Raw genomic sequence first — 27,102 nt, 5'->3', positions numbered from 1 at the left:
TTGATGAAACATGTTGAGCATACAACTTAAATAAGAAAAGATAGGAGAGAAAAACTCCTAGGATCTATCTCAATTACTCCTAGAATCTCTCTCAATTAGGGATTGATTAAATCTTTCCCTTAATCCTAGGATATGACTTTCCTAATTTTATTCAAATCTAATCTTTTCTAAATTTATTCAAATCTGTAATCAATCAAATCAAATCTTTGTAAATTTGCAGCAAATCATATCTTTCTGAATTTGCCGCAAATCATATCTTGTCGACAAGAAGCAAGGTTCAGATATGAATAAGAAGTCAGGACAGCAAGGTCCAAGAAAGTTCATCACAACAAATATGGCTTCTCAGGAGAATCAGCTCCCCACTACTATTATGACTCAGAGACACATTTCTGGTTCTGACTGAGGGAGGATATTATTAATTCCTTCCGCAACCATTTAGAACTCTATGGTAGAACAATTCATTAGATGGATTCTCCTCCTTCAACTTCATTTGTGTCTACATCAGGTAACGCTGTCACAACTTTCCATGTATCGTCTCTTTTCCCTGACTCTCCTTGGATAATTGATTCTAGAGCATCAAAACATATGACTGGTAAGTCCACTTATTTCCAGACCTACCACCTCCTCTCTGGAAGAGACAAGGTGAGAATAGCTGATGGTTCATACTCTACCATAGTTGGTCAAGGAACCATTTCTCTTCCCTTTGGCCTCATCCTAACTAATGTTTTACATGTTCCAAAATTCCCTATTAATTTGTTCTCTATTAGTAGTATCACTAATTCTTTAAACTCCTTAGTGACCTTTTTCCCTTCTTATTGTGTGCTCTAGGATTTGGCCTCGAAGAAGACGATTGGTAGAGGACGTATCGTAGATGGACTCTACATGCTGGAGAATAAGGCTGGTCTTACAGTCACAAAGTTTAAAAGTCAGTCTAGTACAAGTCAGGTCTATTTATGGCACAATCGTCTTGGTCATTTGTCTTTTGAGTCTTTAAAATTGGTGTTTCCAGAGTTATTTAAGTCAGTGTTAGCGTCAGAGTTTACATGTCAAACTTGTCAATTGATTAAGCATTGTAGAACTCATTTTTCTTCAAAGAATAATAAATCTGAATTTCCTTTCCATATTATTCATTCTGATGTTTGGGGCCCTATTACATTACCATCTGAGAGTGGCTACAATTGATGATTACTCCAGATACACATGGATATATCCCATCTGAGAGTGGCTACAATTGATGATTACTCCACTGAATGATCTTCACCCAATTTCAAACTGAGATCCAAATTTTCCAATCCGATAATGCCAAAGAGTATTTTCATAATGATCTCATGGAATTCTTTGCTTTGCGTGGATCATTTAACTGTAGCACATGTGCCCGAACACCACAACAAAATAGTGTTGCTAAAAGAAAGAACCGACACCTTCTTGAAGTGGCCAGGGATTTACTCATTCATATGAATGTCTCGGAACGTTTGGCTTGAGGTTGTCCTTTGTGCTACCTATCTCATTAACCGTACACCCTCTCGTTGGTTACAGTGCAAAGCCCCACATCAGCTTCTTTTTTCCTAAGGCTCATATTCTTTCTATTACTCCTCGTGTATTTGGTTGTCATTGCTTTGTTCAAAATCTAGCGCCCACCCGTGGAAAATTGGATCATCGTGCTATTCCTTGCATCTTCTTGGGGTACTCCTTTACTCAAAAGGGATATCGATGCTTTGATCCTGTCTCTCTTTCTTTGAGAGTGAGCCTTTCTTCCTTGTTTCTCCTCAGGGGGAGTGTAGGAATGAGGAAAAACTAGTTCAACTCCCTCTTCTTCTTGATCCTCCTCCCTTTCATGTTTTCTGTCGACGCCACAAAGGCCAGCCAAGTTCAAGAGCTGTGGAGCATCTAGAAGCTATACCACCAATGACATCAAACTCTCCGGGGGTGGATTCTACCCAACCAGGTACCTTGGTTCCCATTGATGTTCCTGACCCTATTGCCATTGATACCTCTATTGCTGATGACCTTGACCTTTCTATTGCCAACCGGAAAGGTGATAGGTCTTGCACCACTAAACACTCCATTTCCCACTTTGTTTCCTATGAGAACATTTCACCTTCCTTTCGGGCCTTTCTCTCTTCCATTGACAGTGTTCCTATTCCTAAGAATGTGGAAGAAGCTCTTTTGGTGCCTGAATAGAAAAATGCTATGAAGGAAGAGATTAATGCTTTACATAAAAATGGAACAAGAGAAGGGAAATAGAGAGTAATCCAAGACTGAAATGGAGTAGAATGAGGTTTCATAAAAAAGTTCAATATCTGAAAAGTAGAATCAACGAGTGGAATCTATTAGATTTTGGAAGACTGGAGGAAAGGAAACAACTGGTGACTGCTCAAATTGAGGCCTTGGATAGTAAGGAAGGGAGGGGTTGTTTTACAGAAGAGGATAAAGAGCAAAGATGGAAACTGCGCAAACAATTAGAGGACTGTCTTCTGCAGGAGGAAATAAGTTGGAGACAAAAGTCAAGGTGTAAGTGGTTGAGAGAGGGGGATAGAAATACAAAGTTTTTTCATGCAATGGCAAATGGAAGAAGGAGAAGGAATTATATCTCAAGTTTGGAGATTGAAGGGGCAATAATTTCCAATCAAAGAGAAATTGCAAGGGCCTTTGCAAATCATTTTAGGTCTATTTTTAGAAGACCCCTAAACAATAGAGTATGGCTTGAAGGATTGGAATGGCCTACACTGAAACTGGAGGAAAGAGAATGGCTAGAAAGGATGAAAGAGATAAAGGAAGCAGTGTTCTCTATGGACAGATCAAAGGCACCAGGCCCTGATGGTTTTACGACGACTTTTTATTAGGATTGTTGGGAGATATTAAAAGAGGACCTAAGGCTAGTGTTTGATGAATTTTATTCTTGGTTCCCAAGAAAAGGAATGCAAATCACCTGAGAGACAATAGGCCGACCAGCCTGGTTAATAGCCTATATAAGATCATCATTAAGGTGTTGTCCATTAGAATTAGAAAAATGCTCCCAACAATTATAACAGACAACAAAGGAACTTTTGTGAAAGGGAGGCAAATAACAGATCAAATACTGATAGCAAATGAGAGTTTGGAGGAGTTCAAGAGATCCAAGAAAAAAGGGGTGGTATGCAAATTGGATTTGGAAAAGGCTTATGACATGGTGGATTGGTCCTTCCTGTTGGAGGTGATGGTCAGTTTGGGTTCGGAGACAGGTGGTGTAAGTGGGTGATGGAATGTATCAGGAGATGCCATTATTCCATTTTGATAAATGGGACAGTGGTAGATTTCTTTCCAGCTTTGAGAGGAATAAGACAAGGAGATCCTCTTTCCCCCTTATTCACGATGGTCGCAGAGGTTTTGGGGAGATTAATTTCTAGAGCAAACTCCAGGGACTTAATAAGATGATGGAGAGTTGGAAGGGAGAGCGTGCCACTCTCACATTTGCAATTTGCAGATGACACAATACTCTTTTGTGAAGGAGGGGACCTTAATAGGATAAGAAACCCGAAGCTCACTATACAACTCTTTGAGCAAATGTCAAACCTTAAGGTGAAATTTGAGAAGAGTTGTCTAGTAGGGGTCAATATGGGGGAGGGGGAGACATCGGAGTGTGCAGACATCCTGGAGTGCGTAGTTTCTAATTGGCCTTAAAATTACCTCGGTTTGCTATTAGGAGACAACCCTCAGAAAGATGAGTTTTGGATTCCGGTTGTGGAGAGGTTTGAAAAGAGACTTGCAACTTGGAAGAATAATTATTTGTCTCTTGGTGGGAGAATCACTTTAATTAGATCTACATTAGCTAACTTTCCTGTCTACTTCTTATCAGTCTTTAAGATTCCAGCTAAGGTGGCTAACAGGTTAGAAAAACAAATGAGAGAGTTTCTTTGGGAGCCAGGGGAGGAGAAAGACCATAAGGTTAGGTGGGAGATGGTTTGTAGGAGCAAGAGGGAGGGAGGTTTGGGTATTGGGAATATAAGAAATAGGAATTTGGCACTACTAGGGAAATGGTTGTGGAGATTCTCTTTGGAGAAGGATAAGCTGTGGGTGAAGATAGTGGGCAGCATTCATGGGGTAGCAAACAATGGATGGGATTCTGGGATTTTGGCAAGGACTACAAGAGAAGCACCTTGGAAAGCTATTCAAGCTATTTTGCCTTTGTTCTCTCCATGGATCAGGTATGACTTGCACTCAGGTAATCTCATCAATTTTTGGGAACATATCTGGATTGGGGATTCCCCTTTAAAAGATCAATTCCTGAGTCTTTTCACTCTTTCCACTCTTAAAAATGAATCAGTTTCCTCCTTCCTTGCTCCTTCTAACTCAACTTTTGGGTTCAGCTGGAACTTAGGCTTTAGAAGGGAAATCAGGGACACAGAGTTTGATTGTATCTAATCCTTGCCATCCATTCTTGAAAGGTTATTTTTTAAAGCCAACAAAGACAGACAGTAGAATTTGGTCTCTCACCCCCTCTGGTTCTTTCACATGTGCTTCTTTCTTTAAAGATTTAACACAACCTTCATTGGGTTTATCGTTCCCTGTTCAAGAGGTGTGGTGTCTTCCTATACCCCCTAAGGTTAGGAGTTTCTGTTGGGAAGCCTTTATGGAAAGAGTTAATACATGTGATCTACTTCAAAGAAAAAGACCCAACAGTTGTTTGTGTCCTCACTAGTGTGCTCTCTGTATAGCTGATGGTGAGTCTGAATACCATTTACTGATTTCCTGTCGGTTTACTAAAGGCATTTGGGAGTGGTGTACTTCTTTGTTTGGGTGCAGGTGGACCCTCCCTTTGAATGTGTAGAGTTTATTCAGTTATATGTCGAGTGGGCCAACAAAAAGGGCCAAGGTTATTTGGAGACGTATAAGGGCTGCAGTATGTTGGACTGTCTGGGAGGAGAGGAACTCACGGATATTCTCAGAAAAGGAGAGAACCTTGGAAGTACTTTTGGAGGTAATCCATATTAGGGTGATACATTGGCTGAAAACTTTGGCATTGTTTGCAGATTTTTCAATAGATGAGATGGTAAAAAACTGGAAGGAAATTGCAGAATTAGCATCAGATAAGAAGGCATCGCTTTCTTACTGGAGTCCTCCACCTAACAACTTTATTAAACTGAATTTTGATGGCAGTAGTATGGGCAATCCAGGGCCATCTGGAATAGGGGGAGCAATAAGAGATGAACATGGGAATCTGTTAGCTATGTTTTCAAGACCAATTGGGGAAGGAGACTCTTTGAGGGCTGAGATTCTTGCAGCTCTTGAAGGGGTACGAAGAGCCAAACAGCTGCAATTTAGTAAGCTGATCATTGAAGGAGACTCTGAAGTTGTGGTGAACTGGTTAAAAGAGGATAACTCAAGGATATGGAAGTACAGCAATGAAAAAAGAAAATTTAAGTGGCTGACTAAGGATGTTGAAATTCAGTACAATTGGGTTAAGAGAAGTGCAAACTCATTGGCAGATGGTTTAGCTAGGCAAGGGGTTAATAGGAACTTTTTGTTTTGGGCTTTATTGTAATTGTATTTGCTGCTCATTGATTGTTCTTGGGAGCTAAGATTGTTTAGGCCCCTTGCTTTGTAATTCTTCTTAATATTAATTAATATATTTCACAGTTATTGATAAAAAAAAAGTGCATTTTAGGGAATGTGCCTTGCCTAGGTCCTAGGCGCAACATTTTCAAAAGGCGCATGCCTGGTGCACCTAGGTGTGCGCTTGATGTGCTTTGTAACTCAGCCCAATTGTGTGCCTTTTTAAAATATTTCACTTATTTCGCTTACTCACCAAAGCTTCGAGAACCCCCTATTTGCTAATGTTGTTCATTCGTTCGTCCTAATAAAATATATTCTTAAAAGGCAATTAAAATTATAAAATCGTTATTTTTTTGTGTGAGAATTAAGAATTTAAGACCCTAACATAGACTTGTTTGGGCTTGTTTCAAGGGCACGGTACAAAGGCGGTGCATAGAATAATCAAGAAGGCAACATGTTTTACATCATATTAGTTACTTGGAGTAATACAATTAAGGATAAAAAAGAGATTGTGGGTTTTATATGCTTGAAAATATTTTATATGTTTGATTTTATTTTTAAATTTTCATTAGAATACGCTTTACATGTTATGTTTATGTATTTTAATTTTGGATAATAGGTTTTTAAAACATTTATTTTAAAATTTAAGTTTATATTTTTTATTAATATTATGTTTAATACTTTTTTTTAAGGTACAATGCCTTGCACCTTGCGCCTCAGGTGCAAATTTCCCCTTTATCTTTTTTTGCACCTTGCACTTTTAAAACACTACATGCTTGATCATGCCCGTATTGATTGACATGCTATATGAAGGAATAAAAATGCAAACTTCACTTATGCCTCAAGTCCTTGACAATATACATAATTTTCAAAAGGAAATGTTTTTAGATTTCATACTATTCTTTTAGTACCTCTTATTTTCAAATTTCATTTTTCCCCAAAATGTCCTTCCTACATTAGATATCAGAAAAAACAAAAAGCATAATTTTCAAAATACTTTTATTTCAAAGCTTTTCTTTGCTTTTTAGACAGACTCCAGAGCAACAGAATGTCACCTTAGTCTCTTCCTCTAAAGCTCTACTATATGTAACATTGCTGGAGGTTGAAGATGTTGACATGTTAAGTTGATGCTCTAGTGGTACTTCCCCAAGAACCCTTAAAGAAATCAGAACTAATAGCACAAAATTGAAAAAAGGAAATTCAAATTTCCAAAAGAAAAATTATACAAGAGGCAAGGAATATTGACCCTATCACAGTCTATTACATCTAAGAAATTAATTGGTATTTATGAGCATCCTGACAGGGTGGTGATTAATAGGTCATTTGTCTCAGTTTTGATGTTTGGAAATGGATGGATCATCCCAACACTAAGTGACTACCTAGACAATTCAAATTAAACCACTTGATGTAGCTTATGTAATAAGAAAGAAAATAGAAAATAATTGAAAAAAGAAGGGAGAAGAGGGAATTTGGATGGAATTTCATTAATAAATGATAGATTACATTAATGTTTGGAGACTCATCCAATGAAGAAAGGGCTTACTCACCAAGAGAGGACTCTCTTAACCCTCAAAAGAAAGCTTCTAGCTTCGAAAAATAAAGGTAAAATTTTGGAACTCTCCTTGCTTGAAGTTACATTGCTTGATATAGAGAAAAATATAACTAGTTGTTACAAACCCACTAACAAACTAGTTGTCAGAAGCCCACTAGAAAGCCATTAACTAAAATAGCTATTTAAAGCTCTTTAGTGAGTTTACATATAGTTCCATTTCTCTTGTAAAAAAATGATTTGGAACTTCAAGGAGCATTTTTAAGTTCTGCACATCATATGCAACTGACCATCCTATTTCAAGTGCTTGGAGAATAATGCATTGATTCCAAAATCTATAACCTTCAAATTCCTTTTGTTGTTGAGGAAGAGATTTTTGGGCTTCAAATTCCATGGGTTCAATCAATGAAGAAGAAAGAGGAGTTGGGGGACAAAAATGGAGGGAGGGGGAGAGAGAGAGAGAGAGAGAGAATTGAAGCTTGAACGAGATGTTGAAGAGAATTGACGGAATGCTAACAGCTAAACTGAGTGTATATTTCTAAAAGTTCAGAGTACTTGGTTGTTGCACTTTAAAGTTTGGGTACTTGTGTCACTACCGCCAAAGTACAACTGTACAAGGTACCTATCTAAAATTCTCTCTTTAAAGATTCCTAGAAAGAATATGTCGGCAAGATATGATTTGCGGCAAATTAAGAAAGATATGATTTGCTGCAAATTTACAAAGATTTGATTTGATTGATTACAGATTTGAATAAATTTAGGAAAGATTAGATTTGAATAAAATTAGGAAAGTCATATCCTAGGATTAAGGGAAAGATTTAATCTATTCCTAATTGAGAGAGATTCTAGGAGTAATTGAGAGAGATCCTAGGAGTTTGTCACTCTTATCTTTTCTTATTTAAGTTGTATGCTCAACATGTTTTATCAACACATTATCAATACAAAAGTATTTCTTCTTCTCTCCCTCTTCATTTCTTCTTCTCTTCCTCTTTATTTTTCCACATGGTATCAGAGCTTTAGGGTCCGATCATGAATGTTAAGGCCGCCATGGTTTGCTCTGGTTCAGCCTCTTCGGATGCTACCAATGGTGTGACATCTTTGGAGGGAGGTATTCAGTTAGCGGCCATCTCTCTTTCAGAGAATTCTCTTCAAATTACCATTCACAAATTGAATGGAAAGAATTATCTTGAGTGGTCTCAGTTCATGCGGTTGGTGATCGACGGCAAAGGGAAACTCGGCTATTTGAACGGCGAAGTAAAACCGCCAGTCACTGATGATCCAAAGTACAGGCAGTGACATTCTGAAAATTCTATGGTTACCGCCTGGCTGATCAACTCTATGGATCCTGTGGTTAGAAAACCATTCATGTTCCTGTCGACTGCTCATGATGTGTGGGAAGCTGTTAGGGAAACCTATTCGGATCTGGACAATCATTCACAACTGTTTGAACAGAATACCCGAATGTGGAAGAAAAAATCAGACAGTGACAACAAGTCAGGGGGAGATGTTTGCGCGCTTCAAGTAAGCAATTCGGATCCAGGGCATCAATCATCCTTAGAGTCTCTTCCTTTCACAAAGGCACAAATAGAGCACTTATATAAAATGTTTCAATCTCAATCGTTAAGAAACTCTAACCCATCCTGCTCTCTAGCCCAGTCAGGTAATTTTTTCATTGCAGCCATTGCTTGTACCAAATCTAATGACTCCTGGATATTAAATTCAGGTGCCACTGATCATATGACCGGCACTTCACATTTCTTCTCTTCATATACTCCCTGTGCAGGGAATCAAAAGGTTAAAATTGCATATGGTTCCTTTGCCACTATTGCTTGAAAATGAACTATGTCTATTTCTCCTTCTCTAAACCTTAAAGATGTTCTACATGTTCCTAACCTATCATACAATCTCTTATCTGTCAGCAAACTGACCCTTGATCGTAAATGTCGGGTTAATTTTTGGTCTTCTTGTTGTGAATTACAGGATTTAACCTCGGGGAAGATGATTAGGGGTGCTAAACTGGATGGTGGCCTCTACCTCTTTAATAAAGGATCAAACTTCGAAAGGCAAGACCGATAGACTTGTTTCAGCTCTATCTCTGTTTCTAGTGACAGTGAAGTTTTGTTATGGCATTATCGGTTAGGACATCCTAGCTTTCAATATTTAAAACATCTATTTCCCAAGTTATTCATGAATAAAAATCATTCGTGTTTTAAGTGTGAATCTTGTGAATTAGCAAAACATCATCGTGTTGTTTTTCCGTCCCAACCATATAAAAAATCAAAACCATTTACCATGATTCACAATGATGTTTAGGGTCCTTCTAGAGTAACAACTCTTTCTGGAAAGCGTTGGTTCATTACTTTTATTGATGATCATACTAGGGTCACTTGGGTTTTCCTTTTAAAAGAGAAATCAGATGTTGAAACAGTGTTTAAAACTTTCTATAACATTGTTCAAACACAATTTCAGACTCAGATTAAAATTTTTCGAAGTGATAATGGAAAGGAATTTTTTAACAATGTGTTAGGGAATTTTTTTGCTGAGAAAGGAATTGTACACCAAAGTTCGTGTAATAATACACCTCAACAAAATGGGGTGGCTGAAAGGAAAAACAAACATCTCCTTGAAGTTGCTAGAGCCTTAAGTTTTCAAACTAAGGTTCCTAAGTATCTTTGGGGAGAAGCCGTTTTAACAACCACTTATTTGATTAACAGACTGCCTACACGAATTTTGGATTTTAAAACACCCATATAGGTTTTCATTGACTGTTTTCCAAACTCTCGGCTAGTGACAAACATTCCCTTAAAAAATTTTGGAAGTGTGGCCTTTGTTCATAACCATGATCCTAAACGTTCAAAACTTAATCCAAAAGCACATAAATGTATTTTTGTAGGCTATCCCACTAATCAGAGAGGTTACAAATGCTTTGATCCAATTTTGAAAAGGATGTTTGTGACTATGGATGTCACATTCTTTGAAGGAACCTCATACTACAGACACTCCCATCTTTAGGGGGAGAGCAACACTAGTGAAGATGGTCTTTTAGATGGTTCTGATTTAGTGTTTGAATTTGTCCATAATGATGTTCCTCACAACCAGTCACCGAAAGAGAGGCAGAAAATACAAAAATCAGTGGAAACAAATGAATTAAATATTGAAAATGAACAACCTTCGGTGATGCCATCTCAAAATAAAAAAGCTGAAACAACAGAGATGCGCGTGAAACAGTATAAAGGCCTTGTATATTCAAGGGAACATCTAGCACTGAAAAGGAGAGGCACTATTCCGCAACATTAACAATAATCTGATCTGAGGGTGGATCATGAAATTCATGATAATTCTCCAAAAATACCTGAAAATAATCCTCCAGGTAATTCTAATTCTTCCAGTCAGCTTGATCTTCCCATTGCTCTTAGAAAAGGTGTTAGGTCTTGTACAAAACATCCTCTGTCAAATTTTGTATCTTACAAAAATATTTCACCTTCATATTGTGCCTTTATTTCACAAGTGTCTAGTGTATCCATTCCTAACAGTATCCAGGAGGCTCTAAATGTTCCTGAGTGGAAAGAAGCTGTTTTTGAGGAGATGAGAGCTTTGGAAAAGAATTCTACTTGGGAGAAAGTGGATCTGCTGGATGGAAAGACAGTTGTTGGTTGTAAATGGGTGTTCACTCTAAGTACAACTCAGATAGATCCTTGAAGAGATATAAGGCTCGCCTCGTAGCTAAAAGCTTTAATCAAACGTATGGAGTGGACTACTCTAAGACCTTTTCTCCAGTGGCGAAACTAAATACGGTTCAAGTACTCTTATCTATTGCAACTAACCTTGACTGGCCACAGAATCAGCTGGATGTGAAGAATGCCTTTTTGCATGGAGACTTGGAAGAAGTATATATGGAGCCTCCACCTGGTTTCACTGAGAACTTTGGAACTAAGGTATGCAAGCTAAAAAAGTCTCTATTTGGACTTAAACAGTCTCCCAAAGCCTGGTTTGAAAGATTCACAAGGTTCGTTAAAAGTCAAGGATATAGTCAAGGACAATCTGATCATACTCTTTTCACAAAAAGATCCACCGAAGACGAGGTATCGGTTCTGATTGTCTATGTTGATGACATAATCTTGATTGGACATGATATTGAAGAGATGAGCAGACTAAAGCAGAGCTTAGCCAAGGAATTCGAGATTAAAGACTTAGTCCAGCTAAGGTACTTTCTTGGAATGGAAGTGGCTAGATCAAAGAAGGGCATTGTGGTTTCGCAACGAAAATAAATTCTAGACCTCTTGAATGAAACTGGAATGAGTGGATGCAAACCTTCGGACACTTGGATAGAAGTTAAGGCTAAAATCAGAGAAGTTAAAGATGGGGTTCCAGTAGATGCAGGTAGATACCAAAGGTTGGTAGGAAGATTGATTTACTGGTCACATACACGTCCTGACATTGCCTTCGCTGTGAGCATGGTGAGTCAATTTATGCACTCCCCGTACGAAGAACATCTTGAAGTTGTGTATCGAATTCTTAAGTATCTAAAAGGCACACCAGGAAAAGGACTCTTCATGAAAAATGAGAAGAGAGGGGTTGAAGTGTATACAGATGCGGATTGGGCAGGCTCAATCATTGATAGAAGGTCAACTTCGGGGTACTGCACATTTCTTTGGGGCAATTTAGTTACTTGGAGAAGCAAGAAGCAAAGTGTAGTTGCTAGAAGTAGTGTTGAGGCTGAATTCAGATCAATGGCTCAAGGAGTGTGTGAGGTTCTTTGGCTAAAGAGGGTGCTAGCAGATCTTAAGAGACCAGTGAGTTTTCCTATGAAACTATATTGTGATAATAAGGCAATTATCAGCATTGCTCATAATCCGGTTCTACATGATAGGACTAAACATGTTGAGATTGACAGACACTTTATAAAGGAGAAACTCGAAGAAGGAATAATTTGCACTCCGTTTGTACCAACCATGCAACAAGTTGCAGATGTTTTGACTAAGGGCTTGTTGAGACGGCCATTTGAACTTCAAGTTAGCAAGTTGGGCATGATAGATATCTTTGCACCAACTTGAGGGGGAGTGTCGGCAAGATATGATTTGCGGCAAATTAAGAAAGATACGATTTGCTGCATATTTAGAAAGATTTGATTTGATTGATTACAGATTTGAATAAATTTAGGAAAGATTAGATTTGAATAAAATTAGGAAAGTCATATCCTAGGATTAAGAGAAAGATTTAATCGATCCCTAATTGAGAGAGATTCTAGGAGTAATTGAGAGAGATCCTAGGAGTTTGTCTCTCCTATCTTTTCTTATTTAAGTTGTATGCTCAACATGTTTTATCAACACATTATCAATACAGAAGTATTTCTTCTTCTCTCCCTCTTCATTTCTTCTTCTCTTCCTCTTTATTTTTCCACAAAATACATATGTATCATAAACCATGTGTAAAAAGCATGACCTGGCCCATCAGGCTTCCATCTGATGAATAAAATTTGCAGATTAACCATTGTTCATTGTCCAGTTCAGATAAGCCCTATATAATACCATATATTGGACTTCCCTGGTGAAGCCAATTAATTGGATTTTAGTTTTCTAAACCAAAAATTCTTATACAAAAGAATGCTATTTCACCAAATTCAAGGAGGATAGTGGCTTGAAGTTGCCACATAAGAAGGCGATATATCAAAATATGTAGCCTTTGGCTTCACCAGGCTCACCAGCTAAGTTGATCTAACTAACAATGAAATTTATTGATATTAAGTCTCCTTCATCCAAATGTTTTCAAGAAAACTCCAACATTGTTATTGTTAATGAAGATGATCAAGACTGCTATCAGTCTTGGACACTAAGGAATTTCAGGTTCGGACAGAAGAGAAAGTGAAGAAGAAAGAGGAGAGAGATTAGTGAGAGAGCAGTAGAACACAGGTTTGAAAGGAAGGACAGATTCTGAATGATCTGCCGCCGCCACTTCAATATAAAAAAACTGAAAAGTAAATAACAGAACTAGAATAACAGAATAACATAACAGATAGACTAGGTATATTCTACCCTACGGACAGAGTGGCCCCACAGCTGTGGGGCCCACATCGGTTTCTCTACACTCCCCCTCAAGTTGGGAGTAAATGTTTATCATTCCCAACTTGGATAGATCCGCTTCTAGCTTCTTTCTTGATACAGCTTTAGTGAGGATATCTGCTAGTTGCATACTGGATGTGATGTAAGGGAGGCATATTTCTTGAAATGAGACCCTCTCTCGTACAAAATGTCGGTCAACTTCAATGTGTTTGGTTCTGTCATGTTGCACTGGACTATGTGCTATATTAATAGCTGCTTGATTATCACAATACAGCATCAGAGGCTTCTCATACTCAATACCCAACTCCTCAAGTAGAGATCTTAGACATAAGATTTCAGCCACTCCGTTGGCCATGGACCTGTATTCTGCTTCAGCACTAGACTGGGAGACAACACTTTGTTTCTTACTTCTCCAGGAGACAATGTTTCCTCCCACAAGGGCACAATATCCTGAGGTAGACCGTTTGTCATCAACATTCCCAGCCCAATCGGCATCTATATAGACCTTCACCTTCATGTGGTTATTGTTCTTGAACAGTATACCCCTACCCGGGCATCTCTTCAAGTAGGCTAAAATTCTTTCTGCCGCAAGAAGATGTGTGGTTCTAGGAGAATGAATGTACTGGCTGACAACACTAACAGCATAAGTAATATCCGGCCGAGTGAGGCAGAGATATAGGAGTTTTCCTACCAACCGCTGGAACATAACTTTGTCTTCAAGCAGCTCCCCACTCTCTGCACTAATCCTGTGGTTCTGTTCAATGGGTGTATCTGCAGGTTTGACACCCAGATTTCCAGTTTCAGCCAACAGATCTAAAACATATTTCCTCTGAGAGACAAAGATCCCCTGTTTAGATCTAGCAACCTCAATGCCCAAAAAATACCGTAGTGTACCCAGATCTTTCACCTCAAACTCTTGATGAAGGAGCTGTTTGAAGGACTCAATCTCATGGCTGTCATTTCCTATCACCACAATATCATCAAGCAGTGTCAGTGAAGACTCCACCCTCTTGATGAACAGTGTACGATCTGACTGGGCCTGTACATAACCGAACTTTCCAAGAGCTAGTCTGAATCTGTCGATCCAAGCTCTAGGTGACTGCTTCAAACCATACAATGCTTTATTGAGCCGGCAGACCTTCTTACCTGTCTCTGTATCATAGTATCCAGGAGGCAACTGCATGTAAACCTCTTCCTGCAAGTCCCCATTCAGGAAGGCATTTTTAACATCCATTTGGTACAAAGGCCAACTGTGGCTTGCTGCAAGAGATAATGGAACCCAAATGGTGGTCATCTTGGCTACCGGGGCAAATGTCTCCAAGTAATCTATACCATAAGTCTGAGTGAACCCTTTTGCAACTAGCCGAGCTTTGTACCTCTCAATGGATCCATCCGCATTGTGCTTCACGGTAAATACCCATCTGCATCCAACTGGTTTCTTTCCTTTGGGCATGTCAACTAGATCCCAGGTATTATTTTTCAACAGGGCATCCATTTCAACTTGCATTGCACCTCTCCCCTCCAAGATTGATAGGGCCTCTTGTACTGTTCTTGGAATAGGGACATTGGAAATGGAACTAAGGTAGGACCTGTAGGTAGGAGATAGGCGATCATAGGATAAAAAATGGGAAATACAGTGGGCTGTAGATGTGGTACAATGTCGTTTCCCTTTACGGACTGCAATCGGAAGATCAAGGTCATCTGTAGGAGGTGAAATGGCAACAATAGAAGAAGTCTCTGTGGGTCCTGGGACTGTGATGTCTGGACCTGGAGCCGTAGATGAGATTGGAGCTGGCCTGGACTGCTGATGATCGAGATCAACCTGCCTGGACCGCCTGCGATAGACCCTCAACTCCTAATCCCTTTGACCACCCTCACCATTGCAGCTCCCCCTCAACTCCTGATCCCTCTGGCCACCCTCACCATTGCAGCTCCCATCACCCAATGGAATAGGTAAAGGAACTACCCCACTCTCACTGCTCTCCCCCTGAAGACAAGGACTTAAACCCCTACTCTCACTGCTCTCCCCCTGAGGAGAAACCCGAGGATAATAGGGTGTCTCCTCAAAGAAAGTGACATCGATGGAGACGAACTTCCTCCTTGTGACAGGATCATAGCAGCAATACCCCTTTTGAGTTTGTGCATAACCAAGGAAAATGCATTTGGAGGCCTTGGGTTCAAACTTGGAGTGATGGGGTCCGAGAAGCTGAACAAAGCAAGTACAACCGAATGTTTTAAGGGGAATAGAAAACAACTCCTCATGTGGGTATAGAAGGGAAAAAGGAGATCGCAAATCAAGAACCCGGGAAGGAATTCGATTAATAAGATATACCGCCGTGAAGATAGCATCACCCCAGAAGCGAATAGGGACATTGGAGGTAAACATAAGACTTCTAGCCACCTCCTGCTGAGGTGTATGAGGGCAAGAGCTCTGATGGATAATCCCATGAGTAAGAAGGTAAGATGCCAATGACTTAGCAAAGTATTCCTTTGCATTATCAGATCTAAGAACTTTAATCTTGACATCAAACTGGGTTAGGATCATTTGGTGAAAGTTTTGGGTCAGGGCGGGAACCTCATCTCGTGAACGCATAAGATAAACCCAAGAAAACCGGGTATGGTCATCAACAAATAACAAAAAATATCTGTACCCACCCATAGAAGGAATGTGATATGGCCCCCAAACATCCGTATGCACAAGATCAAAAGGACGATTACTCCTTTTATTACTCAATGAATAAGAGTTTCTACAATGTTTAGCAAACTCACAGCTTTCACATTGCAACTGGGACAACTCAACGGACTCAAACAAAGTAGGAAACAGACTCTTTAAGGACCGAAAAGACAGATGACCCAATCGGTTATGCCAAAGCAAAACCGAACTCACACTCTAGGAAACAAGTGACCTCTTACCCACTGACTCTTCCCGATGAGAACTCTCCCCAAGCAGATAGATCCCATTCGTCTCACGGCCAGTCCCAATCACCTTCTTCGTCTCCAGGTCCTGAAAAACACACCGGTCAGGGAAGAAAGTTACTGAGCAGTTCATGTGTTTGGTAATACTACTGACTGAAAGGAGGTTAGTATCAAGCTTAGGAACATGTAAGACAGAAGACAAAGAGATCGTATCTGATAACTTAATGTCCCCCTTCCCAGAAATAGGAACCAGGGAGCCATCAGCAATAGATACTTTATCCCTACCAGATGACAAAAGGTAAGAGGTAAACAGTGAAGGCAAGCTAGTCATGTGGTTGGATGCACCTGAATCTATTACCCAACAAGGTTCAGTAATACCTGGAGCTGAGGCATGGTAGGCTGAAGCTAGAGGACCTGAATTTACGATTGTAATCTGACCACCCATCTCAGAAACACTGCCATAACTGATGCCTCCAAAGCTGCCTTCTGCCTGACTTTTAAACTCCATCTCGGTCAAGTCTTAAAACAGCACTTGGGCTACCAATCACAATTAAAAACAGTATAGGTCTGATCTGTATTCACAGTGTATGTGCACAAAACTAGGATAACTCTGATCTGAAATCAACTAACAAACACAGCAGTGGCTGTCCGTAGAGCTCTAACCCCTTTAAGAGAGTTCGAAAACCCCAAAAAACTCGGAAAAACAGCTTAGAAGGAGGTTTGATTTGCCTTTGCAGAATTAGGGTTTTAATCAGTCCTTAAAGTGATCAATTCAGTTGCACAATCTAATCAGTACTGTATAGATAGACTTGCAGTAGGGTTAATATGAAACCCTAGAATCTGATCAATGCTAACAATAAACTTGAGGACAGCTTTAGATAGATCACAAGATTCAGTCCAGCACTAGGGCTTGCCGCAAGATCACTTTAAAACTCTAGTGCAGAAAGAAACAAGGCTGAGACAGTTCGGTGTAAAACAGTAGGGTTTTAATCACAGCAGAACAGTAGGGTTTGCTGTAAAACCCTAGTGAATCAAAGAGATGAAAACCTAGAACGGTTCAGCCTTCCTCTCCAGATAGGTCCAACCTATCTTTTCTTAGAAAAGTAGATGACTTACAAGAAAAGAATTGTTCGCTGCCTTCTAGGGTTACCCGAACCCTAGTCTTCTCTGATCCTTCCTAACCACCAATACTCTGCAACCATAACAAAACTTCCAACAGCTGCTAGCACTTCTGGCGATCTCCAAGAATCAGTCTGTGAACTCCACCTTTTCAACTTCTAGTCCTAGGAGATTCTCATGTGGTCGGCTGGTATTAGACTCACATAAGAAACCCTAACCTGGCTCTGATACCATGAAGATGATCAAGACTGCTATCAGTCTTGGACACTAAGGAATTTCAGGTTCGGACAGAAGAGAAAGTGAAGAAAGAGGAGAGAGATTAGTGAGAGAGCAGTAGAACACAGGTTTGAAAGGAAGGACAGATTCTGAATGATCTGCCGCCGCCACTTCAATTTAATATTTATATGTTATGCTAGTTACATGAAAGGACATATTTGCCCTTGGTGTTTACATCATAACACTTAACAATATAAAAAAAACTAAAAAGTAAATAACAGAACTAGAATAACAGAATAACATAACAGATAGACTAGGTATATTCTACCCTATGGACAGAGTGGCCCCACAGCACATCGGTTTCTCTACAGTTAAAAAGATGCTAGTGCAAGCTGCATTAAAATTTCAAATCAAGACATTCATAATGCTGAAATAATATCTCAACATTGGTCACTGATACATAGTTAACTTGAAGGAGAAAACACCTACCTACTCCGGAGAATCACATATGGCATGCCAATTTGCTTAGCTCCCACCACTCCAGAATGGCTTCCAGCAATAAGCACACAGTTCTGTACTGGTACTTTTGCATATTCTGCTCCAGCACGCAATGATGCCACAATGTTTTGAAGACTGTATAAACCACAATTTTTAGATTTCCGTCATTGTGGACAAACACTAATTAAATAACAAATAAATAGCAAAACATCAGTTATAGATGATAAAGGGTTTAAGATGTTCATAAACTTGGTAGTTGCTATGACATGCAACTTTTATCCTTTAATAATAATAATAATAATTATAAAGAAGTGGTTCCATATCATTTATTTGGATGTTAAACCATACAGATGCATCAAAACGGGTACAAGTATAGCATTCATATGCAATACTTTTTATGTAGGACAAGTTCAAATCCTTTCGAGAATGTTGAATGGCTTGATCAGAAATTTATGGCTGTTGATGGCTATAATGGCTTCTCTAATGAAAAAGAAAGAATCACTGTAGGGTATGGGAATCACTCATTGTAATTAGCATAAGCTCATAAAAACTCAATAAACTTCAGTGAGCCTTGTGTAAAACGTCCATATTTATACACTGTAGACTCATAAGAATCTTAGGACTCAAAACTGTAGACTCATGACAAACCTAGCAAGACTCAAACTGAATTGCCATTATACCATTTCAATTCAAAGAAGACTTTAACTCTTAAAATAATGAAAACAGCCATACTGTCCAAAAATACAGAAGTAAATAAAATTTCAGAAAATTCCAATTTTTTAGCTCCTGCATCATTCTCCCTGGTTTGAAAAAACCTGCCCTCAAGTTTTGAAGAACTTGAGGATGAAAAGTTGGCATGCCTCAATGACAAGGAGGAGTTCCCATTGCTTCTTCAATACACTTGTACTGTAGAATAGATGTAACATATGGATAGAAAAGAAAGCAATGAATTGTGTATCTGAAACACCACCTTCCATAACCTTCTTTGTTAAATCATCAATAACATTAGCTTCTTGAACTCATAAATGAGCAATATGCCCATCTTGTGGTGAATCTTCCCCTTCTTCATCACTACAAACTTTCATATCCAAAATCTCAACTGCAACATTTGGAGCTTTCCTTCAATATCTAGTTTAGGAACCACCATATCTATGTATTTAGCTACCATTGGTTCCTTGGTAAACTCTAAGACTTCTTCCATATTGATGTTGGTAGAACTTGTGCTATGTCAGCTTGTAACTCCTGAATTGGTTGCAATTGAACTTGTAGGGTAAAGTCATGACTTACTTCCTTGCTAAGATCTACTACAACCAGAAAATTTGTATCTTGCACCAGAATTTCTTCAATTTGCTCCACTTCTGTATATTCTTGATCATTAAATCCAAGCTGATCACGGGTGTTGGAAACTCCAATAATTTCCTTCTGTTCTTGGTCCATACCCTCTTGATCTGCAATTTCTACAACTTCTCTAGGTTAGAATTTTGGTTGTCTAGCTTCATTTTCAACTTTAGCTCTAGGATAGGCATTAACATGCAAGGAATCATCTGCTTTATCTCCAACTTAGTACCTTCTTCTCATTGGCTTCAAATTCTTTGTTGTAAATAGATGCTTCTCTACCTTGGGAGCCAATTCAAATACATGATCTAAGTCATAAATTCGAACCATTGACAATTTCTTGCTGTCAGCCCTTGATCCATTCTTGAAACGATCTAATTTGTGCATTTTACTTTCTGTAGTGTCACATCTAAAAGATAGTTCACCAAACTTATGCATATGTTAAACTACAGATAGTGTATCTTTCTTGAGATTAGTCAACTCCATATAACCATGACCAACAAGCTCCTGTTCCATGTATCCCGCCCTACTAACACTCTGGTCTAACACTCTGGTCTAACACTCTGGTCTACCTACTAACACAGAAACTCGTTGAGTAATCTGTTAATTTCCCCCCAGTCATGGCTCTGTCTTCCTTCTGGGAAACACTGTAGCTGCTTTCTTCCCCTACTGAAATGCTCAACCAATACTCTGTAGAATCCTTTGATATTCCTTTACATTCAACCACATATATCTTGCCTTCTTCACTACCAGATTCCTGCCAGTTTGTTTGCTTGCCTTTTGACAAGCTCCAATTATGAAGTCCCATAGCCATTCAACTACTTCTAGCCTTTCCAGAAAAATCATACCCTTCTTTGCTTCCCTTATCTTCAGGCTTGGCATTCCCCTGATTCTCATTTCTTCAAACAAAAATTCCTTTCCTTCAACCTTGAAGGTTCTTTTCCATCAACCTGCTTGCATGAACTTCTCCATCTCTGCATCACTATTTATTAGGCCTATCTTTTAGTTCTTGTTTTATTTTTGTATAATGGGCTTTTCTAGTTTGTTTACCATTGAGCCTATGGGCCTCCACATGTTAGTTCTTAGTTGTTACTTCCCTATTAAGTGTATAACTATAAATTTAATAATTAATCATTCATTGCACTAAAGCATAAAAGATAGTGGGGAGTTCAATGACCCCCACAATCTGATTGCTCTTTCTCCCATCTATTTCTCTTCTTCTTTTCTCTTCCTCTTCTCTTCCTTCCCTCTTTCTTGTTTTCTTCTTATTTCACTTATATCTTTGAATTAAATATAGTTCTGTGCTGTTGAAATCAGTCTACTCTTTACCCAGAAATCAGATGTTTGTGATTTTACGTTGAAAGAGCCTTTATGGCAAGATTCTAGTCGCTTCTCTTTTTTTTTCCAGATCCATGGAACATCAATAGCTAACAATCCAATCCTCTGAGTTTATTTTCTTGTGATTCTTTTTTTTCTTGCTTGAGCTCAGTCCCTAATCTTCAGCCTTTTCATATCAAGGATATTTGGTCCAAACCTATTCCTCCTAAAGTGGAAGCTCCTTGCTGGGAAGTGTTTCTTGGAAAAATAAATACTTTGGACAACTTGCAGAAAAAAAAAGAAGACCTGGTCTCATTATCTCCTTTAACTGGTGTATCCTCTGCAAAGCAAATGGAGAAAGTCGCTACCATTTACTAAGCTACTGCCCTTTTGTTGTAGATCTTCGGAGAAACTTTTTGGTTATTTTGGTTGCAGGTGGATAGTGCTGATGCAGATTAGTAGTCTATTTAACCCTACAACCTATGGCCAAAGAGAAGAGGTAGAGTCTTGTGGAGGTGTGCTAGGGTTGCTTTGGTGTAGACTGTTTGGGAGGAAAGAAATGCCAGAATCTTCAGTGCTATGGAGAGGGATGAGACTAATGTATGGGACTGTAAAATAAGCAGGGGTATAAATTGGGTGAAATCTTTGGACCTCTTCTTACCCTTCTCCTTTGATGATATTTGGAGGAATTGGGAGCTGGTTGCCAAAAGTTCTGTTGCTAGAGATAAGCCTGTGGTGGAGTGAAGGCCCCCTGAAGAAAGTATTATTATGTTAAACTTTGATGGTAGTAATCTAGGCAACCCAAGGCCATCCGGAGTTGGGGGAGTCTTCAGAAATGCTGAGGGCCAGATTGTTGCTTATTTTCTAGTCCTATTGGAGTGGGAGATTCAATTAATGCATAAGTTCAAACAGCGTTACAGGAAGCAACATTGCTAAAGAATAGAGTTTTGAACATTTGCTAATTGAAGGTGACTCAAAACAGGGCAGTGAGTTTTCAATGGAAAAGAAGATCAGCAGATGGTTGGCAGAGTATCTAGCCAAACAAGGGGTACATAGGAATCAGCTATTTTGGGCTCAATTGTGATACTTTTGGGATGTTTTGAGGCTGCATGTTGCACCTCCTTGTGGGGAGTACTCTATTCATTTAGAAGGCTGCACTCTATCTTTCGATTATTCTTTAATAAAATCTCAATTACTTGTCAAAACAAAAAAAAGACAATCCAAATCCAAAGATTACAATCTGTCAAGTATTCACCTGGAAACAGAAGACCAATGTTAATTTTGACAATGGGACACAATCATTACATTGGCTGGTAGTAAAAGACACTCAGTTGAGATGGTATAAGTTTTGAATGCGAATATCTTATAAATTTAACATTTAAGATTTTACTAATGAATACATTTGCTTCATGCTACACTAATACTATTTTTCTGTTCTCTTTTCCACCCTCATGATGTAAGATGCATATGAGATGTGCATGTAACATTTAAAATGAACAGACCTTTCAGGTGTGCCTGTACCAATCTCAACTCTGAGCTTTAGCATGGACGCAACCTCCTCTGCTATCCTTAGTTTCTCAGCAGAAGCTGCTCCAGAACAAAAAAATACGATGCCTTTAATAATAAAAATCTTCTGAATGAATACCAATAAAAAAAAAAAAAAAAAAAAAAACTTATGAACAAATGAGAATGCCTCCCATTGAAGTCATAAAGAAACAACTCAAGATCACTAATCTACCTGCTTTCCTAGCTTCCTTGGCTAGTTGCTCATCCAAACTAGAAGATACACCTTTACCAAAAACAAGTTGACCATACAGACTTCGCTCAACCTCCTCCTTTCCAATGATCTTTATATTTGAGATTCTTTCATCTCCAAGCTTTTCAATTATGGACCTTAGAGTATTCAATAGAAGTAAATGTTAGCTTCATCATGTCCACAATCAGAAAACAGTAAAAGAGAAAGGATCTCATCATGCCCACTCTGTTATTGCTGTGCAGTCACTCTCACACAAAAATATTGCCCCTCTTTTGTTTATACCATTTGTACCGCTTGTATGCATTTTTATTTTTCAATCAATTCAACTTCACAGTTCCCAGGCATTTATAAATTAATCAAGTGAATAAACTTTAATGAAAACTAATAACAATAAAACAACAGTCATAGTGAGAGAAATTATAAAGGAAAGAGAAAAGAGATGAAAAGTTGGGTTTTACCACAAGATCTCGATATGCAAGCCGGTTAAAAAAGAGCAGTACAGGTTATTGGAGATACAAATTTGTAATGAGGGAAGTTGAGAGATTGGCTGCAGAGCTGAGAACAAATTGTAACTGCATTTCATGATCTGCTAATGGGTTGCCAGAAAATAACAGGGGTGGTTACAGTGGGCTAGGCCAATATCTGGGGATGCTAGATGCATTATTGTACTTATAATATTCATTTATTCATATTCATAAAATTATAGTACTTCTCAATAGAATGAAAAGAGGTTCTACGTCTAACCGAATCAAGTGATGTGGAGTTGTTTATCTTCAGCTCATTTTTCCATTTTGTCAAATGGCACACCCTCAATCTTTTTAAAGCCACTAGAGGTATTATACAAGGAGATCCTTTCTCTATCTCTCTCTTTTACTATTTATTCTTGTGGCACAAATCTTGAGTAGCCTATTTCAGAGAGCTAATGAAAGAGGGTCCATAAGAGGCTTCATAAAGGGAAAAATGGAAAGTCGGCATGCCATTTATAGTTGGTAGATGAAACCATCATTTTAGGTGAGTTTAGGGGTTTGGGGGAGATTAGAAATCTAAAAGGGAAGCCCAGTACACAAGGTTCCTACCAATGTGGAGTCTGGGGAAGGACATATATATGCAGCCTTATCCCTGTATATACACAGAGTCTGTTTCCAAGATTTGAACCCTGGTCGCTATTAGACAGTTTTGTATGCCCTTAGCTTCAATCAGAATGATGTACTTTATGAGTTTATTATAAATGAATAAAAGTGCATATTTGATTCATGTTCCCTTGGTATGTTTCTGTGTAATACCCTTAAACTGGACACTTAATGAGACTCGTGTTAGTTTAGAATGTTCACAGCCAGTGGGTCGGTCTGGGGAGACCTATCCTGACAAGGCTGACACTGTGGTGCCACCAAGTCGGTTGGGGTGGCCTGTCTCAGCTTCCAGGGTGAGACCCTAGGCACATACAGTGTAGGATTAATTGAATCTATGAATTGGACCAGATTTCCAGTATTGCCCTGGACCTTGGAGATTGATGGGCAAAACTGGAAAGTTACACCCGACCCCTAGACTCGATTATGATACTGCACTAGGTGTCAGATTGGGCTGTCTTTGATATACCAATCAGTGAGATCCTTAGCGGGGGTCAAAACCTGGGTATGTTGGGACAGGAACAGCCCCTTTGTCGGACAAAGGAAATGATCGGGGATGCACTCTCATTGATGGAAACCAAGACTGCCGGCAGCCGATTTCAACCGTTGAGATTTGTTTTGCAAAGTATATTGTATATGAGATATAAAAGTATATATATATTATGGTTTCTCAAATGTTTGCAAAAAGGTTTTAATTCCCGGGATCCATATAAGTGGAGAGTGCAACACTGTTCCTTGCAGTCGAGGGAGAGGTCCTCCCTTGTCGAGCAGTGTTTGATCATTATGGGCTGAGAGGTTGAGTGTAAGACCATTGAGGATAATACCTGATGGGCTAATCTTGCATCTGCCCACAGTCCCTGGGTGTTACAAGGTGGCTTGGCCCAGGGACCACTTAGGGTAAGTGTTGGGCCCATAGAGCCCATTCGATGGGTTTCAGGGGGTGCACTGTCTTTAACAGTGTATTCGGCTAGGCCTTGTAACAAAGGCTGGGCCGAACCCATGTGGCTGATGTGTAGATCAATGCTTGGGTCCCACGCCATACAAGGAATCCCAACTGGGCAGTAGTTAGGAAGGTTAAGTGAGCACTTCCCGGGATCCATATAAGTGGAGAGTGCAACACTGTTCCTTGCAGTCGAGGGAGAGGTCCTCCCTTGTCGAGCAGTGTTTGATCATTATGGGCTGAGAGGTTGAGTGTAAGACCATTGAGGATAATACCTGATGGGCTAATCTTGCATCTGCCCACAGTCCCTGGGTGTTACAAGGTGGCTTGGCCCAGGGACCACTTAGGGTAAGTGTTGGGCCCATAGAGCCCATTCGATGGGTTTCAGGGGGTGCACTGTCTTTAACAGTGTATTCGGCTAGGCCTTGTAACAAAGGCTGGGCCGAACCCATGTGGCTGATGTGTAGATCAATGCTTGGGTCCCACGCCATACAAGGAATCCCAACTGGGCAGTAGTTAGGAAGGTTAAGTGAGCACATAAGCTTAATGGGCCTAAAGCCCATTTCAAACTGGACTATTCATTTAGTTAATTAAAGGGGCGAATTCCGAGATGGATTAGCACATAGGATAGGGTCTTAATCCTATCCACTCAGAGAGTTCAGATCTGAATATGATTCAGATCTATAAACCTCCTAATGAGATTAGGAGAAAACTAATCTAATCTGCAGATAAGATAAGGGTTTATCCCTATCTCCTAAAGAGAAGTCTTATCCAAATATGATTTGGATAAGCTGCTCCTAATTGGATTAGGAGCTGATCTTTTAGGTTAACAAAAGAAGGGGGCGGCAGCCTAAGAAAAAAAAACAACACATCAGATTTTCTTTAGTGCTGAAATCAAGAGAAGAGAGAATTCTGCACCCTGCGAATACTCCATTGCCGCCTTCCTGTTCTTGCCGCCCTGTTTGCCAGTTCGATCTCCAGTTGTGGGAGAAGTCAAGATTGGATCTTGACATCAGTTCTTTAAGAAATGATTGAAAGGAAGCTGTGCTCACGTACCATCCTGCTGATTCTTGCGAAGGACAGAATTCTTGGAGAAGAACACTGCTGATTCTACTCCATCCTGCACTGCGCCATCTTCAGTGGGAGCAGTTTTTGGATCCTTCCTTGGGCGTGAACACCTCCGTTGGGAGATACTACTTCTCCGTATCAAGTATATTTCTCTCCTACTCCTTTTGGTTCAGATCTGGTTCAGTTTAAGGTTCAAGAATGATCCTTGAAAATATGATTTTCTAAATAGGGAATGTGATTCCCAGTTGAAGGGAGAAAAAAATTTTTGAAATTCGCCCCTTATTCCGCAATCTTTGGGCGTCCATAGGATGGATCTCTCATCCCTTCAATCGCCTGGGTCACAATGGAGCAGCCCAGCCATTGTGCCAAGAACCAGCCTCATTTGAAATGGATTTTGCAGGAATCAATCTTGAGCTTGATGATAGAGTGGTATGTGGTGGTGTCCTAGGATGTGACATTGAAACCCAAACAATTAACCAGAAAACTCCAAACATTTTTCAACTTGTACACATAGTATTCAAGGTGCCAAGGCAAGGCTAGGAGACAGAAGGGCAACTAGTAACTACGCGATGAATTTCTTAAATAAAAACCATGAATTCTAGGGTAGTTTCCTAGGTTCAATAGCAACTAGCAACTATCTTTCCTTAATTTCATAACAAAGTATAAACTTTGTATTAAGGAGAAGAAAGAAGAAAAGAAAATCCAAAAAATATAAGGTCAAAGCCATTGTTTGGACAAAATTGTACTTATTCATTCAGGTTTTAAAGTATTTGAGGGTTCAAGACAACATATAGAAAAATGTCAATTAATTGTATTGTACCCTAATAAATATGAAAATAATACAAAAAGACTAGTATATAAATGCACAAAATGAATGTTTTAGTTTAATAATGTTTAATTTATTATTATAATCTCAAAAAAAAAGAATATAAAAGTATTTCATAGAGCCATGAACAAATTAGCTTGGCAATTGAGCAAGGAACCCTCCATGGGTGCCTTGTCGCCTAGGCATCATCGCCTTGAAAACTATGCTTCCATGGTTCCACCCAACACAAACAAAAAAACATATTAGCAACCCACCTGAGAACAAATAAACCAAACTCCAATCAGAACCCAAATACTATGCTCCAACAGTCATCTTCTCTGACAATTTAAATAAATTACCCAAAATGTCATAGTATGGCATTTTCAACCAATTGCTGTTTTGTTTATCCTATTGTTACAAATTAATTGGAGAGTAGTGTTGTATATATAACACCTTCAAATCAATAAAATTTACAGTTATTAATTGGTAAATAGAGGGGGAAGGAAAAGAGGGGGGGGAAGAGAGATGAAAAGAGAACCAATAGGATCATTCTAGCATATCCTAGAATCGATTTACTGTTCAAATGCATTCCAAGATCAGCTAAGTCATTATCAAATACCCTTGTTAGAGACGGCACAGAGACTGTACATTGGGCTACTCATGTATCACATTCTGTTCATGAGAAAATCGGAAATCAAAAAAGGTGTTATATGATCTTCCTTTAAATGCATCATGCCTAGACAGTAGAATCCCTACCACATTCTTAGAGACAAACCATCCTCCATAGTCTAAATTTCAAAAATATGTGCATTCCTCTCTCCTCAAATGGCCCACACAACTGCAAGTGGGAGCATTTTCCATATGA

At 39.2% G+C, this 27,102-nt stretch overlaps 1 protein-coding gene across 2 annotated transcripts in view; it reads right to left on the bottom strand.

The window, feature by feature from the left end:
• The window catches only part of LOC104608090 (Haloacid dehalogenase-like hydrolase (HAD) superfamily protein), an 81,678-nt gene that overhangs the window by 20,838 nt on the left and 33,738 nt on the right, over positions 1-27,102 (bottom strand). For both annotated transcript variants that reach the window (XM_010273967.3, XM_010273966.3), the window contains exons 8-10: positions 22,280-22,434; positions 22,044-22,128; positions 17,881-18,024 (exon numbers count right to left, since the gene is read on the bottom strand). In XM_010273967.3, coding sequence (XP_010272269.1) covers positions 17,881-18,024; positions 22,044-22,128; positions 22,280-22,434 — 384 coding nt within the window. The remainder of the gene's footprint in view (positions 1-17,880; positions 18,025-22,043; positions 22,129-22,279; positions 22,435-27,102) is intronic.

Source organism: Nelumbo nucifera, chromosome 7 (assembly GCF_055504915.1).
Source record: "Nelumbo nucifera cultivar China Antique chromosome 7, China Antique-T2T, whole genome shotgun sequence".
NCBI classification, from domain to species: Eukaryota; Viridiplantae; Streptophyta; class Magnoliopsida; order Proteales; family Nelumbonaceae; genus Nelumbo; species Nelumbo nucifera.
The sequence above is the reverse complement of the archived record's forward strand: the minus strand, read 5'-3'. Positions and strand labels throughout refer to the sequence as shown.